At 39.4% G+C, this 16,287-nt stretch overlaps 1 protein-coding gene across 1 annotated transcript in view; it reads left to right on the top strand.

Moving 5' to 3' along the window:
* LOC134005473 (pyruvate carboxylase, mitochondrial-like) overlaps positions 1 to 16,287 on the top strand; it is a 279,864-nt gene that overhangs the window by 11,036 nt on the left and 252,541 nt on the right. Inside the window, exons 2-9 of the mRNA XM_062444380.1 lie at positions 121 to 257; positions 2,526 to 2,619; positions 3,265 to 3,355; positions 5,838 to 6,003; positions 6,619 to 6,764; positions 10,161 to 10,278; positions 11,674 to 11,741; positions 14,110 to 14,193. Of these exons, the coding sequence (XP_062300364.1) occupies positions 121 to 257; positions 2,526 to 2,619; positions 3,265 to 3,355; positions 5,838 to 6,003; positions 6,619 to 6,764; positions 10,161 to 10,278; positions 11,674 to 11,741; positions 14,110 to 14,193 (904 nt within the window). The remainder of the gene's footprint in view (positions 1 to 120; positions 258 to 2,525; positions 2,620 to 3,264; positions 3,356 to 5,837; positions 6,004 to 6,618; positions 6,765 to 10,160; positions 10,279 to 11,673; positions 11,742 to 14,109; positions 14,194 to 16,287) is intronic.

Raw genomic sequence — 16,287 nt, 5'->3', positions numbered from 1 at the left:
TTCCATCTTTACCTTGTATGTCGTCCTGTCTCCCTTTTGTTTTCCATTCTTATTGCTCTGTTAATTGATCACAGTTTAAGAGACATGATTTGTCTAAATCGTATTCTTTCTTTCCTTCAGGATGATGAGGTACGCTGTAGTCCGTGGGGGCCTCAGCCTATTGGCTGTGAGGAGGGTGTGTGTCCTCCCCCGCTTTGCCCACTCTTCCCCACAGAACGAGTATCGACCAATCAAGAAAGTCATGGTGGCTAATAGAGGTAAGAAGCCCACCCACACCCCAAAAGTAATAATTCACTACTGAAGAAGACAAGCAGTACAGATAGTGCCATTGAATTAAGTACAGTTTAATGCTGTTTCATTTATAATGTAAGAAAAACGTTATGGTATTCCAGATCTTCCTGAGGCAAAAGAACAGACTTTCAATTTTTAATGACCAACATCTAGTTTGCCTTGGCACATGCTAATATTTAAGCACACATTGTATGTGGGTGGCTGCACAAGCTATCTTTGTTTGCTTTAACCCAAAAACACAACATTTTGTCTGATAGCGCATCACTTATTGTGTACGAAAAAACTGAGTTAAGGTGTTTTTACTAAACAGTTTGTTTTTGAAATTTTGTGACTTAAATGATGCGCCATAGGCGATTTAAATATTACTGGTTATAAAAGCTAATTTATAAAATAATCATGGAGGTCTCTACTACATTCAAAGCATGTATGATGCTGTTTTATATATATATACTCTTGTCTACAATAGTAGCCCCATGAATAGATGAATATGTGTATTTATTTCTTTTTAGGCTGCTAGAAATCACCATAAGCGTGCTGTACTGTGATGGCAGTCTTAATGGAAACATAATTATAGAGAAGCCCAGAGTTTTCTAAATACTAAGCAGTCACCAGTATGCTTGTCAGACTTGGCGTGATCATCACTGACTTGCTTTGGTAGTGCTTATAATTGCAGAACCCCCTCCTGTTAATGCTAATGCTATCCAGAGGGGCCGTCGGTGCACAAAAGTGCCTTTGTCAGGTGATGTGCAGGATTTGAGTGACAAAAAAATGTGTTCATTAGTTTTATTCTAGCTTCCCATTCTATATTTCTCTTAACACACTGTAAAAGCTTTATTTGGTTCAGTTTCTCAGATAGCTCAGTGCATGGGTTTCCAGTATTCCTCCGAGTCCGGAGACGTGGTACTCTATAGGCCTCCTGCTGCATAGAAGATGCCTGCATTGCGCATATGCATGCATAGATTCATGTCCACCCTCCCATAAAGGCTCTATTAAGATGCTTTAATCCATCAATTTGATTCAAATAGATTGTGGTCTCTGGCACACACTCATACACACACACTCTCACACAGCAGGGCTTTCCGTCAATCTCTTGCCTTCACATCGGCGTGACATGATATCAACACCACATTAGATCACATTCATCACACTGGAGTGCACCGGACCGTGCTCGGCTTTGGCGTGTATGTATGTGTGTGATGAAGAGAGACTGGACCATCATATCATATCAGCCTAGATTCCACTTCACCAAGCACATCTCCTCCCTGCCATTGCTTCTGTGCCTTCTCACTAATATTCTCTTCTCCTTTCCTTTTTGCTCTCCTCTCCTCTGGTCTCCTCTCTCCTGTTGCTCTAGCTGTCTTTTTCAGTACTTGTCAGATGTGATTTTCCTCTGAGCTACTTGCTGTCTTTCTCTTTGCCCCCCATGACTTTGTTCTCCCTCTTCTTCATTCCTCACTTCATTTCCCTCTTCCTTTCACTACCACCGCTATTCTCGTCTTTATTTGTCACTTTGTTAAACTTGCAAAACTGTGCTTCTTTTTGTACCTCTATTCTTCAAAACTTTTCTATTGTTTGCGTTGTTCTTTTCTAATTATTTTTCTGTATTTTCAGAGCTTGAATACTCTAGATTGCTCACTTTAAGTCATAATTTCATCTGGCTCTTCATACTATCTCCTCTTCTCCTCCTTTCATTTTATTTCCTTTTATGTTCCTGAATTTCTGCTTCTCCAGAATTGTTTGAACACTGTCCTTCCCTTCAAGCAAGAACAACACATCTTGCTAGTTTTCAGTGTCTAAACTTTTTTTTTTTTTTTTTTTTTACCACACAAAGAATGTGTGCTGCTTGAAAAAACAACAACCAGTATTTGGCTCTTGTGACAGCAAGATAAAAAGCAGGCAGTGTTTTGCATGTCTAAAGCACAAATTTTACACTCTGTTCTCAAACTTTAGAAAAAAACCCAGTAGACTTGTTGCAGTGTTGGTGTTTTTGCAGATGGATTTGTCTTGTTTTCACATAAATGGCATACAAATTCAACATTAGACAATGCTACAAGATGTGGATAGACTCATATGAAGTGAATGCTTTTGAAAATTACATGATTAAACTGTGAGAACTACAACTTCCCTCCCAAGACAAATTTCCATTCACACATTACATTTACTGGATGGATGGATGGATGGATGGATGGATGGATGGACATTTTCCTCACGTATGTCTTCCTCTTTTCCTCAAGGTGAGATCGCTATCCGTGTGTTCAGAGCCTGCACTGAACTGGGGATTCGAACCGTGGCCGTCTACTCTGAACAGGACACTGGACAGATGCACAGGTACTTATCTCTGCTACGCTTGTGCAGAATAGCCCTGCAGTGGTTTAAATAAAGGAAGCGTGACAGGCAGATGTCTTCTGCTCGGCTGCCGCTGTGGGGTATCGACCATGAAATGCTAACTGTTGATTAGAGCTAACATCAATTAAAGGAAGCTTGGGAGCATTTTTCTTCTCACCAGCGCTCTGGGCCAGTTCTTTGTTTTGTTGTTGGTATTAATTAGGGACATAAATATAATTGTATTGACATTACAACCATTCAGGTAATCACGCTCCTTAGTTCACATGCATAAACATCCTTATCTGCTTCACCTGGGGCTCTTTTTATCAGACTATTTCTTAATGTCACTGACGAATAAATTTTGTTATAGGGTTGTACTTCCTCCTGGTTCTGCCTATTCTCCTTCATTCATTCTTTTTCCTTTGCTCCACCTTTCCCACATTGTCAATTTCTCTGTCATTCTACATTTATATTATTTAACTTAAAGACGGCTAATTGGTACTAATTTGAATAAGTGTAGTGTTCTTTTTTCTGCCTAAATACTGCTGCCTTATTATCTCTGGGCTTGATACAGTCTGTGTATATTTCCTGCTTTTCTCAATCCCCTCCCATCTCAGTAATGTTAAACCTTTGCATTTTTCTTCACAGGCAGAAGGCAGATGAGGCGTACCTCATCGGGAAAGGCCTGCCGCCTGTTGCCGCATACCTGCACATTCCTGACATCATCAAAGTAGCAAAGGTAAAGAGCATTCACCACAAGATGGTACCAAAAATGGGCATTTTGAAGGTTTTCCCATCAAATATTTGACATTTTAATTGTCATGAGGACCCACATAATCTGTGAAAAACAATTGTATGAAGTCCTCTGTGACTCTGAAGGGACTTTATTAAGTCTGAGAAGATAACCCTTATGTTGATGTCACTTCTCTTTGAAGGTCACATTTTTTTACTGAAAGCCTGGAAAATTTGGAAGACAAGAGCAAGGAGTAACTAACAAGAAATGGTTACCTAATTTTATTATGGGAAGCATTTTGCAGCTAGACTCTTACTCGAGACTACAATTACTTTTTAAAATGTGCTTCACAGGTGCTCCAACTTTATGGAAGTGCTCCTTTAAACCTGATCTGTCAACAGAAGGAATGTTCAAAGAATTTCTTCTCATATACATTAAAATACCACCAGTGTGCCTCAATACACTGAGCTGAGAAATGGTGCAAATAGTGCCAATTTTGAATAATAGCCTGACTAAGCTAAAATGAGCTCCTCTCAGTGACTTGCTTTGCAGCTCTCTGTCTGGAGGGCTTCTACTTTGAAGCAGCAACATTGAAGTCTGAAGTTAACCTTAAAGGAGGAGTTGTACATTTAGGGAAATACGCTTGTTTTCTTTTTCCCCAAGAGTGAAATCAGTCTTGTGTCAGCACATAAAGTACAAAGTTGGAGTCAGGGTGTGGTTAGCCTAGCTTGGCTAAAAACAGGAAATTAGGGTAAACTGATAGCTCTGTTCAAAGTAAACAAATATGCCTACAGTCAACTCTAAACTCACTAAGTAACATTGGGCTTCGCTTCATGCATGAATGTTTTCTTGTTTTTCTTTCTTTCTTACTCGCACAAAGCAATAAGAAATTCATATGTGGGATTCAACAAATTCTCTTAACTGCCTGACCTTGTTGTAAATCGCTCGTTTCAGCCTGCTGAATGTGCCCTGTTCATGTGGAGATGCACTTTCATTAGATGTGATCATTTGCATAATCCACTCCTCTAAAATTGCCGTAAGGCTCCATGCTTTACTCTGTAAACTTTAAAAAATATAGATAGTACTACCCTCCTCATGTTGGAAAGTCTCCCCTTTAACGTCCAACTATCTAATCACTTTTCTTCTATTGTTAGTCTTTAGTTTGCTCAAAGAGGAGCAAAAAGGGATCCTCTCTTCCTTCTACAGTTATGACCTCTTACCCTATTTCCTTTCTTTCATTATTTCTCCATTCCTCTTCTTGTTCTTTGTTGTTCTTTCTATCCATCCTCTCCCTCCTTTTCACTCACCATCAGTCCCTATCTCCCGCCCTCTCCTCTCTGACAGTTATCGCTGTGTTAGATCATATCTGTTCCTTGTTACCTCCTTTCTCTCCTGTCCTCCCTCTGTCCCTCTAGGACGCGCTGCCAGTTGCTCATTATTATTTTTCTGATCAATCTCTCACGGTTTATAAATTTCTGCTTCGGCATGTGGTCAGCCAGCCAAGTCGGGGAGCTTTCACCATCCAACTCATTTCTCAAAATCTGTCTGCCTATCTGGGAGCCCAGCCATCCCATGCCAGCAAGGAGTGTGTGTGTGTGTTTGTTCTCTCCTGCTCTCACTCTTGCTCACACTGTGTATCACTCTATTACTGTGTGACCAAAAATAACCATCAGTCTTTGTCCCAGCACCTTACCTTCTGTGTGTGTAATTATGGCGGCAGTGTCTGTGAACATGTGCCTGTGTTCGCTAGAGCGTGAATGTATGATCTTGCTTGTATGAGTGTTTGTGTGTGTGCCCAGGGGTGTTTATGGTAGCCTGTGTGTGTGTGTGTGTGTATGTGAATCTACTGTCAACTAATATCTCTCTGAACTCATGCCTGTCTGTTTGAGTAGGTGTGTGGGTGTACCTGCTCATGTGCATGTTGTTGCTGCATTTTGTTTGTGTGTGTGTGTGGCTCCATACCTCCTCTGGCCTGCCAGTAACAGCTCCCTTAACAACGGGACAGCCCATAATTATAGTCCGCCTTGTATCCAAGAGCAGATGGCACATACTGATCCAGAGATGGCTCTATCTGTCAAGCTCGGCAGCTACTGTATCCGTCTACTACCCTGTGTTTGTGTGTGTGTGTGTGTGTGTGTGCGTGCGTGCTCACTCGTCTCAGTACCTTCCTGCTGACCTCAGATTATGCTTGCCTGTCTACTCGTTCGGTCTCCTACTGGTGTCCATTGAGTAGATGATGATTCGGATGATTGCATCTAAGATTGAATGAGAATAAAATGTGTCATTAGCCCACTGTCCTTTAGCTGTAAGTGAATAGTAAATCCTTTTTACTGGTGAGCAGACTAAAGTATGCAGGTTAGTTTGTGTGTGAGTACTCCTCACTAATAAGTCAGCGAAGCGGTAACCGGGGCCTGCAGTGGAACTTCAACATAACTCTTGTCTAAGTCTCTTAATTACATTTCTTTCTCTCCCTCACCTCACTCCTTAGGACAACAATGTGGATGCCATCCATCCAGGCTACGGTTTCCTCTCTGAGCGGTCAGACTTTGCCCAGGCCTGCACCGATGCAGGAGTGATGTTTATAGGGCCGACTGCAGAAACAGTCCGCAAGATGGGAGACAAGGTGGAGGCTCGTTCCATTGCCATCAGCGCAGGTATGGAAGAGAATCACTGGCCGAAGTGGGGTGAAGGATGTGAGGAAGAGTGGGGAGGCATTAATTCAATACGCTCATATATGGCACCACAGAGTGTACAGTTGGAAAAAAACCCCAGTAATTGTAGCACTTACATATTCACTGTGTGTTGACTATAAACAAATGTTATCTGACGCACATGGTGTTATTAGTAATGGTGTTTCTTGAAATGTAAACAAAATTTGTCATTAGCCCCGGTAAGTGTCATAATGATGACTCACTCCAACCTTCACCGTGGTGTAGCTCTGCTAGGATGTGTTTGGCCTTTACTCTCCAAATATTAATTTGATTTTACTGTGGAGGATAAACAATTTTAGCATGTATTTTTTCAGCCTTTTACTTGTACCTTTACCCTTCTCGTAAAGCAGTGTTATTTTGCTTGTTTTTCCACAACACAATCTGATCTCGGGAGACATGAGATACAGTGTTATACTTAATTAGGGTTACCAGTGTTCTCTATGATGGTGTCTTTCTCTAAAAATGATTATTTTTTGATTAAAATAAAACTTTTGGCATCACTATGAAGTAACACATTTCTCACTTGTGTATCAATCCACTTTATTCACACCTGTCTAGGTGTACCTGTGGTCCCAGGAACCGATGCCCCCATATCCAGTCTGCATGAGGCGCAGGTATTCGCTGAGACGTACGGCTTCCCTATTATCTTCAAAGCAGCCTACGGAGGTGGTGGTCGAGGCATGAGGGTAGTCAAAGAGTACGAGGTGAGCCTGTCAGCTGCTGTTGTTGATCTTGTCTGTTGCAGATGAAATTGAGCAGCTTGACATATTAACATAAAACTTGTCCCTAACTCTTCTCCAGCAAAGAGAGAATAAACCTGATGGCTGGCCCGTCTCATGACATATTTTGGTTTTTAAATTCATTCATTTTCTATTTTTGTTAAATCAAAGTGAAAATTCTTGGAAATAACAACCTGATTATTTATCTTTCTGGCCGGTAATAACCCTGCGTGTTTTAGTGTGTGTGCTTTGAAATTGCCTCTCTCACATAGCACAGCCTCTCTGGAGGCCTGAGACCTTAATTTCTGTCCAGGGGCCGCTTCCCTGAATGCGTCTCAGTGTAAAGATGATCATAAAATGATCTCGTCTTACATGTGCATTATATTGTTTAAATGATAAAACCAAACCAAACACAAACAATACATACCTCTGCATTACTAAATATGATAAAGAGATGAGAATCTCTAAGTGGGGAAAAATACTTTCCTCAAAGGAATGTCTTCAATAACATGATGTGCTCTGAAACGAGCCATGCATTCTGCTTCCTATGGCGGATTTACATCTGCCACCAACCTCTCCTCATCATCCTCCTCTCAGCCATGTACTGGTTCCATCACCCAGACAGCAATGATGGGCTGTCACGATAGCTGTCACAGTGATGACCGCACAGCTCTTTGATGGAGAGAAGTCTAGACCAACACTGGATGTTTGGCTGATTTTATACTTATTCAGCACTATACTCTAGTATCCTGTAAACAATTTATGTTTTGTTGTTAATGTTATTGATTATTACCCTCAACTTATTAGGTCAACATGACACTCCCTGATCTTTAGTTACCATGTCTCATAGCTTTTTTTTCTTCAAGAACATATATGCACATATTGTTTGATTTGTTATAAAACTTGGTAAGAGTCCCTTAAAGAAAAAACACTGTAATGACTATTTCACACAACAACCACATAGATTGAGGCAGATTAGTTTTTTAAAATTAAATTATTACATGTAATAAATAAACATTAAATGCACTACATAGATCCATAAAACTAACAACTATTAAGCTGCCTTTATAAATAATGTATAACATTTTCATTACTTACTAAGTGCGGTAACACAGAATGTTTTTGTGGTTTAATCTAAAGTGTGCAGTGTGATATATAACAGTACTGTTTGCAGACTGTTTAACTAGTCTTCTTACTTCAAAAGCGATTCATTACTTCTCAGGGGCAGCCATGATGTAAACTCACTGTAAGTAGTGTTTTGGTTTTAAGATGCACTCTTAACCTCAGTTGGTTGTAAAAAGAAGGACAGTGATCTGTTTTTTTCTCATTCTCTTATTACAAAACCTTAAATGTTATCAGTGCTGGGGGTACAAGCAAAAATAATTTTTGAAAAGAGTTTTCCTCAAAACATCAGGAGTATACTGTCCTTTGGTGGATGATGCTATTCAAAATGTGAAACATGAAAATGAACTCCTTAAGGCCAGTAGACACTAGGAAGTGACAGGTTGTCACCCCGGTTTATTTCAGTAGAGGCCTGGCAGCAGCTCTGCTTCTCGTGCTAGCAGTGTTAGTACTAGAGGGTTTGTGTGTTTGCTCCCCATGTGAACAAGCACAGCTTTCCATTGTTTGTTTTCTGCCTCTCAAGTTTGACCGTGTCAAACTTTCTCAGCAGGGAGCTCGTTGTCCAATCAGAGGGCAGAGATCAATAGTAAACCAGAGCTACACAGAGCAATGCCACGTCCTCATCCTTCATGGGTGGTGGCGTTTACTGTTATTTCTTTCTTTGCTTTGGCTTTATAAAACACAAAGTATAAGTGTAAGCCACAATAAATAAGATTATGCAAATCTCACCTAAAAGTATTTCCCCTACCTAAGAAGCTCCACTCATTTAAAATAGTTTATAGTCATCCTATAGGCTGTTGCATTAACACAACCTTTGACCCTGAGAGAAATGGCACATATAAACAAGATAGGCCAGTGCCATCCACAGTGGTTTTAAGCTCTTATTCACTGATCTACACAAGGAATGGCAATGCTGTGTTGTACTGTAGTCACTGAACCTCACAAGTCAGCAACTCAGACCTTTTCAGAGTTGTACCCCAGTCTAATTAATTAGTTGTTGACATTTCTAGTTGTTCAGTTGAGTCACTTGGGCCTCCGCAGCTCCAGCTGATATGATGTGAAGAAATTGTAAAGGGGTTTCTCTGTACTGCTGGGACCACAAGCAACAATGCACAGGTTGCCTTTTTATTCCATTAGGACCAGCTACTGGGCCATTTGTATGCTGAATTAACAGAGTGAAGCTAATTACCCTATACATATCACAGGACCCACTCTGAGATAATGTTTACTGATGAGCAAAGCTGTGTTTAAGAATCCGATTTCTGCTTCAGAATTTGATGTGTTGCGCTTTCCCCAAAAAGTAAGAGAAAAGGAGAACGGCACGTATCAAAGCTCCAGTGGCCAAAGCTGAGAGACGGACTGAACTAATGTGGAAGGAGTACAAATGGAGGCTTTTTTAAACTTGAAATCTTTCAAAAACCTTTTCTGTCATGTACAAAAATAGAGGTGTGACGTATAATTCAGTTTCCAACACCAACTAATTCAGGGTGAGCTTTAAGTCAGTATTACTTTTTGTAGCTTCATAGAGATGCTATTATTTCTTACCATAAACTGACACCTTTTGTACAATTGTTTTCATCTTAAAGTTGTTGCAGTGCTAAGGTTTAATAGGTAGAAGGTTAAAGCAAGAGATTTTGGTTTTCTGTGTTACCCTTTGACAAAATCATGGGCCTGCTTTTGGCGACGCTGGTGCGATGACATCTGCTACCGCCTTTAGCACTTACTCGTTTTGCCTCTTGTACTTCTCTCAAGGCCTTGAGATGACAGCTGAGGAAGAGCTCAGATATCTTCTCTGGAGGCACAGGGAAAGAAGGCATGATGGTGACTCAGTCTTCTCCCAGTAGAGGAGACTGGATGGGCGTGCAGGATGTCACAGACTGACAAACACAGATCGAGTCATGACCTTTACATGGTCTGCCTAACCTCCCACAGTCAGTCCCAGAGATCTTATGTAGCATTTTGCTCCCAAAGGACTTGCAAACAATTCACTTCAAAAGAAAAAGAAAACAAGAGGAAAAACACATCATCACTTGTGAATGACAAATAGGGGAAAATGAAACTGATTATAAGAGGAAAAAGAGCTTGTACTAAATAAAACATTAAAAACAGACCTGATGAAGAGATTAATCAACTCTGAAATATGTAGACTGCACCATCAAATCTCTTTGAATGCCATATATATTCTTTTGTGGCCCTCTTGCATCTTGAACAACACCACAAACTCAGACGTATGGATTTTTTTTCTCTTCTGTTTGTCAGGAGCTTGAGGAGAATTACCAGCGGGCCTACTCTGAAGCCCTGACAGCTTTTGGGAATGGAGCCCTGTTTGTTGAAAAGTTCATTGAAAAACCGAGACACATTGAAGTACAGATCCTTGGTAAGTGCATTCTTCAACTTTTTCTGTTTGTCTTTAACTGTATGTCTGTGTTTATTTTATGAATTGACTGAAGTTCATTATGGAAGCAAGATGCATAGAAGTCCTCTAAGGGAGGAAGAGAGACCGCTGAACAATGAGAGTGAATGATATTTATTGACCAGCAGAGGATTCTCCAGCCATTATTTGTCTCATTATGCTGAATGCAACTCCACTACCACTCGATATTGCAGAACAGTTTTTCAACACTGACACTTTCAGGAAGTGAGCCTGCACTCTGATAAAAACAAGTATACACAAACACGCATTCAGGTGTACTGTACAGCGTGCTCAGACGTGCAGCTGTCATTGGTTTGGTAGGAGGCTGTGTGAGGTCACTGTGATTAATTAGTGCAGGGTTTCTCAAAGTCAATACGGATCTAGTGCATATCTCGTGTTGTGAACACAATATGTTATGAAGTGTTATATTTTCTTTTTTGAAATTGATTTTGAATATACAGTATAGCTTGAGCTCATTCGAAGTGATCTTGTCTGCAAATTAATGTGATTTCAATGTGGTGTATTTCACTATCATTGACATCATTGTCATGGCGACATTAAATGAGAAATTGCTATCAACTCCTAAATGGCAGAACAACATATGTCTCATTGTCTCTACTAACTAGTGTAAATGTTGTTAAAAGCAGAGTTGGACTGGATATCCAGCGTCTCTCTGTGGACTACTTGAGTAGCCCATTATACAAAAACAAGAGGGAGAGAGATGCTTCGTGGGCTTACTTTGATTATGCACTGCCCCACTTTCCTTTCTGGACCTCTGACCTTGAATAAAAATCAGATGCAGACTTTTGAGTAATAAGTTTGAGAACCTGAATTAGTGTCTTTAGGGCATGCAAAGGGATTTGTGAATTATCTATAAAAAGCCATGTCTTTGACAGCCCTCTGTTTTCCTGCTTCCCTTTCGCTTCTTTCTTTTTTATTTTCTAGTTTCCCCCTTTTTCCTCTCTGCTTTCTTTTTGCTTTTAACTTTTCTTTATGGTTCTCTCTTTTCCTTCTTCCTCAACTTTTTCTCTCCATTTTTCTTCCATCCTGGCCACTTGGTTTCAGTTTCTTCAGTGTGAAGATGTGCTGCCTTTCTGTTTGTAACATTGTCAATTTAACATTTTGTGTTTGGACACAAACTTGCTCATGTTCTATAAAATGGAGAAGACGAACCACTTTTACCCTTATTTATTAATGGTAATTGCCACTTTGGTTTGTGTATACATATATGTATACTTTTCTCTCCTTCTTCATTTGAATTCAACCACTCTTTTCCATCACGCTCTTGACTGTCTTACAATTTTCTTTGTTCCTCCCTCTCTCATATCCTCACCCACCTCTCTTTTTCTCTTTCCCCAGGCGATAAATTTGGTAATGTCATCCACCTCTATGAGAGAGACTGCTCCATTCAGCGGAGACACCAAAAGGTGAGGGCCTCATTTTAATATTCATCTAGCCCAACTTAATGTTTGAATTTATTCAAGATTATCTTCATGACATTTCTGCTGTATTGCATAGATTACCATGAAGTGGATGGTGCTGGTGGGTCGGCATGAGACAAAGATCATGAGCAGGAATCACACCTGCAAGCACTGCAATCCCCTGAATATACTATAGACTGTGACTTAAATCTTTTTTTAGGCAAACAGGCCAGTTAAGCAAATATTAATTCTGAAGTTGATTATAGCAATCATTATTATAGGATTGACGGCCCTGGGAATCATAGAACTCCTGAGCAGCAGGGGTAAGCGGATTATATACAAATAAAAATTAGCCACTGCTAATGCTGTCTGAATAGGACTCTTTGCAACAACTGCAGCAGTTACATAATTCTCCACCAAATCAACTTGACTCAACAGAACATTTTTTAAAATTATAATTTGATGCTCATTCATTAGCAAGGGCTGTTTTCTTCCAAATTGTTTGAGAAAACTGGGTTTTGGGATTTTGGGTACAATGACCAAATAAACCTCTGAATGCTAAATCAAAGAGAAAATAGAAATCGACATCTAAATGTCACTCAGTATAAGAATGCTTTCATCAGAGAAAGCTGATTAATGTGTAGTATTTCATTACATATTGTCACCTCAAAGCAGTTTCAATCATGTATTTATCACTTTCTTCCTCCTGCTTTAATCAAATTATAGAAGATAATCATATTAGCGGGTCTGTTCATGCAAGAGCTGCTGCTCTTTGATTCTGTGAGACTTAATCTGCCTTTGCCCTTAATCTAAGATCTTTTTGAATCTCAGAAACAAGAATAGTCACTAGCTGAAACAGATTTGGGATGGTGGAGCACTGATAGGTTATTTTTAGTATTTCTGTCTTGGAAGTGCTGTTCATACTTGTAGGTTTTTTTTGAGGGGGAGGAGAAAAGATTTGATATAAATTTTAATTGAGTTCTTGTGGTTTTTTACTTAAAAAAAAAAAAAAATCGGACTCCGGTCATGTTGTTTTGAACTGGATTCAATTAATTCTCTTGGATGGGTTGACTTGTTTGACACAGTGGAAGAAAGAGATCAGCCTCCAACATGGTGAACCCCACCCACCCAGCAGCTGCAGCCAGACCAAATGAAAGGCTGAAATACATAATGTTTCACTCCATCAGTTTTTACTAAAGCTGAAGTAACACAAACTGTAACAAACTGATGGCTTGGACAAAATGAAAACAAATGATGTTATTCCCTAAATATTACTGCAGTAGTAAAAAAAAAAAAAACCTGTCCATTTGTGGTTCATTTTTTAAAACCAGTGGAGTATTTTGTGGTTTTAAGAATTAAATTTGAACTGCGAGGAAATTTGGAGGAAATTTGGAGAAAATGTCATGTTCAGCACTATAGTAAAGTCACGGGGTGTATATTTAAGCAATAATGCACTAATTGATGTTTTCATACATGAGAAACTCTTTTGATGTATTTCAGGTCATTGTTTTGGTTTTTACAGCCTGCAACTTCACTTTATGTTTTGGATCAGTCACATGACTCAAATCAGCCACATTTCCAGCAGTTGTTTTCTGTAAAAAGGCTATGATGAGTCCACTGTATACCAACTACCCAGCACCACTTGGTAGACAGGCAAGGTTAGCGAACTAGCTGGTGAACGTAGTGAAAGCATTTAGTATCCAAAAAGACAGATGTTTCCCTCAGGAGCTGGCAGAGAGCTGTGAAAAAGAGAGTAAATATTGCACTCTCCTTCATCAGGCGTTATGAATGTGTAGAAGAGGCAACTGCTTGCAACAGTAATATGTAAGCCACAACATCTTCATTAGGTGGTATTATGTCAGTTTTGATAAGTTCACCCAAATGATAAATTATAATAAATAAATAAATAATAATAATCTGTAATTTTTGCTTGCAGTTACTAAATAATGAAACATTCATAAAATGAATGGGAGGCAGTAGTATCTTTGCAACAAACAAACTTGGCAAAAGTAGACATAGTAAGCACTGTGTTTGACACGTTTTACTATGGGCACTGCATTAAACATTTCTGTCAGTGGTACATTAATAATGTAACTTGAGGTCTGGTGTGTCAAAAGAAGCAGTACAGTCCAAGAGAATTTGTAGACATTAATTTTAATTGTGTGTCAGGCTAAATTAATCAATAATTTAAAAAAAGAAAAGTTAATTATATGCAAGATTTAACAAAGATGTTATCATATGTTGAAATGAATGAATGTTTCCTCAAAACGAAGATTGAAATTGAAGTTAGTTGAAATGGGTACATTTTGTACATTTCTAATCTTAGTGTTAGTTTTCATTGTGACATTGTCACTAAAATCTTGTTTTTTCCCAGGTTGTGGAAATTGCGCCAGCTTTCCAACTGGACCCTCATCTGAGAGACCGACTTCATGCTGATGCTGTAACCCTGGCCAAACAGGTACATTTGTGATTTTGATGTTGAAGCTAATATCAATCTGCCACAAAGCGTTGTGATTTCTGGATTTCTGCTGTCTATTTCCTCTTTTATTTCAGTCAACAATAGGATGGTTACTGAGGTCGGTACTTTTAATGGTACCCATCGAATAATGTCGGTACCATCAAGTATTGTTTCATGTCAAACGCACAAACAAAGTCAAAACGCACGACTTGGGCGTATGTTAGACAAAAATAACAAGTCCCTCTTTGACAGTTTTTTATTCCATGCTCACAGATGCAATACTGCCAGTAACCTGCAGTGAGTCTTGTCGAGAAATCTTCTTAACATCATTACACCTACTAAACTCAGTCATGGTGTCACCATGTGTAACTCTATAATAGTGCTACAGCTACACAGATGCATTGTGGGAAAACAGTGCTAACAACAGAAACACATGAATAAATATGTTTAGAAGAAATATGATTTAATATGGAGTAAATAACTAAAAAAACACAACTTCCCCTCAAGGCACAACAGCCTTCAGTAAACAGTAAGTGTGCAAGTAGTCCGAATGAAATAATTGACAACTACAGATATCAGATTGTTTTCTTTCTGTTGTCAGAGCATTTGATATATTGATTCCTCATGATGTAAAGAGAATCTCAACAAATAACAAAACATGCTTCTCAAATAAATTGCCTCCCCTAGCTTTGATCATTTTTTCATCACTGAGCATACAAAATTAATAGGTGTGTACGAAACGTTAAATATTCATGTGGCTGCAGCCTCATGTTAAGGCAACTTATTCACTGGGAGGCAAAATTGTCTCTAAGTTGTGTAGGCAGGTGTCAGCATGTTCAGCGCTACAGTGCTACAGAGTTTTGACCACTAGTTAAAAAAGGTTAACACTTCAAGAGAAATGGCTCAGTGAAAGGGAAAAGCTTCTCTGGTGAAGATGCTGAAGCATTGGTTTGTGTTTGGGATGTCTGAGCAAATGCTATTCATTTTTCTGTCTATAATTGGTCTGCAAAACAACCGGATTCTCCGGAAGAATTTTAATGTGCTATCTACCTGTGATTCGAATGAGGGGGACATTAGTGCTTTGTTGAACTGTGGAAATGAAATTGCTATTTGAAAATGGATGGGAATAGATGCAAACAGCAAATGCAATTGTGGAAATTAGTGTTTAAACAATTTGAGTGCATTTCTTGAGGAAAAATGTTATGATTGCCATCCACTGTTGCAATCTGCTCAGCTAAAATATGCAAAAACATTTCCTGCAAGGTGGCTCATCCTGTATTAGCCCCCAAGAATCATTTATAGCTGATTTCTTTTTTTTTTTTTTTGGCTTAATCTTGCTGAAATGTTGGCTCAGTTATGACAGCATCACTTAATAGTCAAGCCTCATCTCTCAGGAGATTTTAGGTAATGGCCTTTTCAGGTAATAGCTCAGTTGAGCAATGGATAGAAGGAGGGAAGAGTGTCAGAGGAGGATAAAGACAAGGATGGTGATTCGCTAAAGAAATGACCTTGATGGTATTGACGGAGAAATGGTTGTAAGAGAGAGACGCCAAGAGAGAGATGGAAAGTTTTTAATGTGTAACTCATGATGTGACCTTGCTCTAATGGTGAATTCTGTTCTGAAGTAAATGTCAACATCATCCAGCTTGTCTACTCAGTCACAAACCGTGTGTGTGTGTGTGTGTGTGTGTGTGTTTAACAGCAGCAGTCTCTTGTCTATGACATCTCTGCTTACTGTCATTTTAAATGAATGATGTTGCTCCTTCACAACAATGTATGGATGACTAGTACCAGCTACAGTATGGCATGCATGCATGCACACAGTAGGAATCTACTGACTCAGTACAAGGACAAGTTTTCCCTTCAACAAATAGGCAGCACTGCAGCAGGCCATCTGTGTGAAAGCACTTCCTGTTGCTGTAGGAGAAAGGTTTTCACAATGTTTCCAAACCTTGAAGTCAAGAATAATGAAATGACTTCAGTGTCAGGTTCTGTTTGCTTTCATACTGTATGTACAAATGAGGCATAATTGACTGTAACAAATTCTCATAAATCTCCTGCCCGTGCATGTTAAGCCTGTGTGCTTGATTTTTA

The sequence above is a fragment of the Scomber scombrus genome, chromosome 23, assembly GCF_963691925.1.
Source record: "Scomber scombrus chromosome 23, fScoSco1.1, whole genome shotgun sequence".
Classification (NCBI taxonomy): domain Eukaryota; kingdom Metazoa; phylum Chordata; class Actinopteri; order Scombriformes; family Scombridae; genus Scomber; species Scomber scombrus.
Note: the sequence above shows the minus strand (reverse complement) of the source record. Positions and strands in the feature narration are given on the sequence as shown.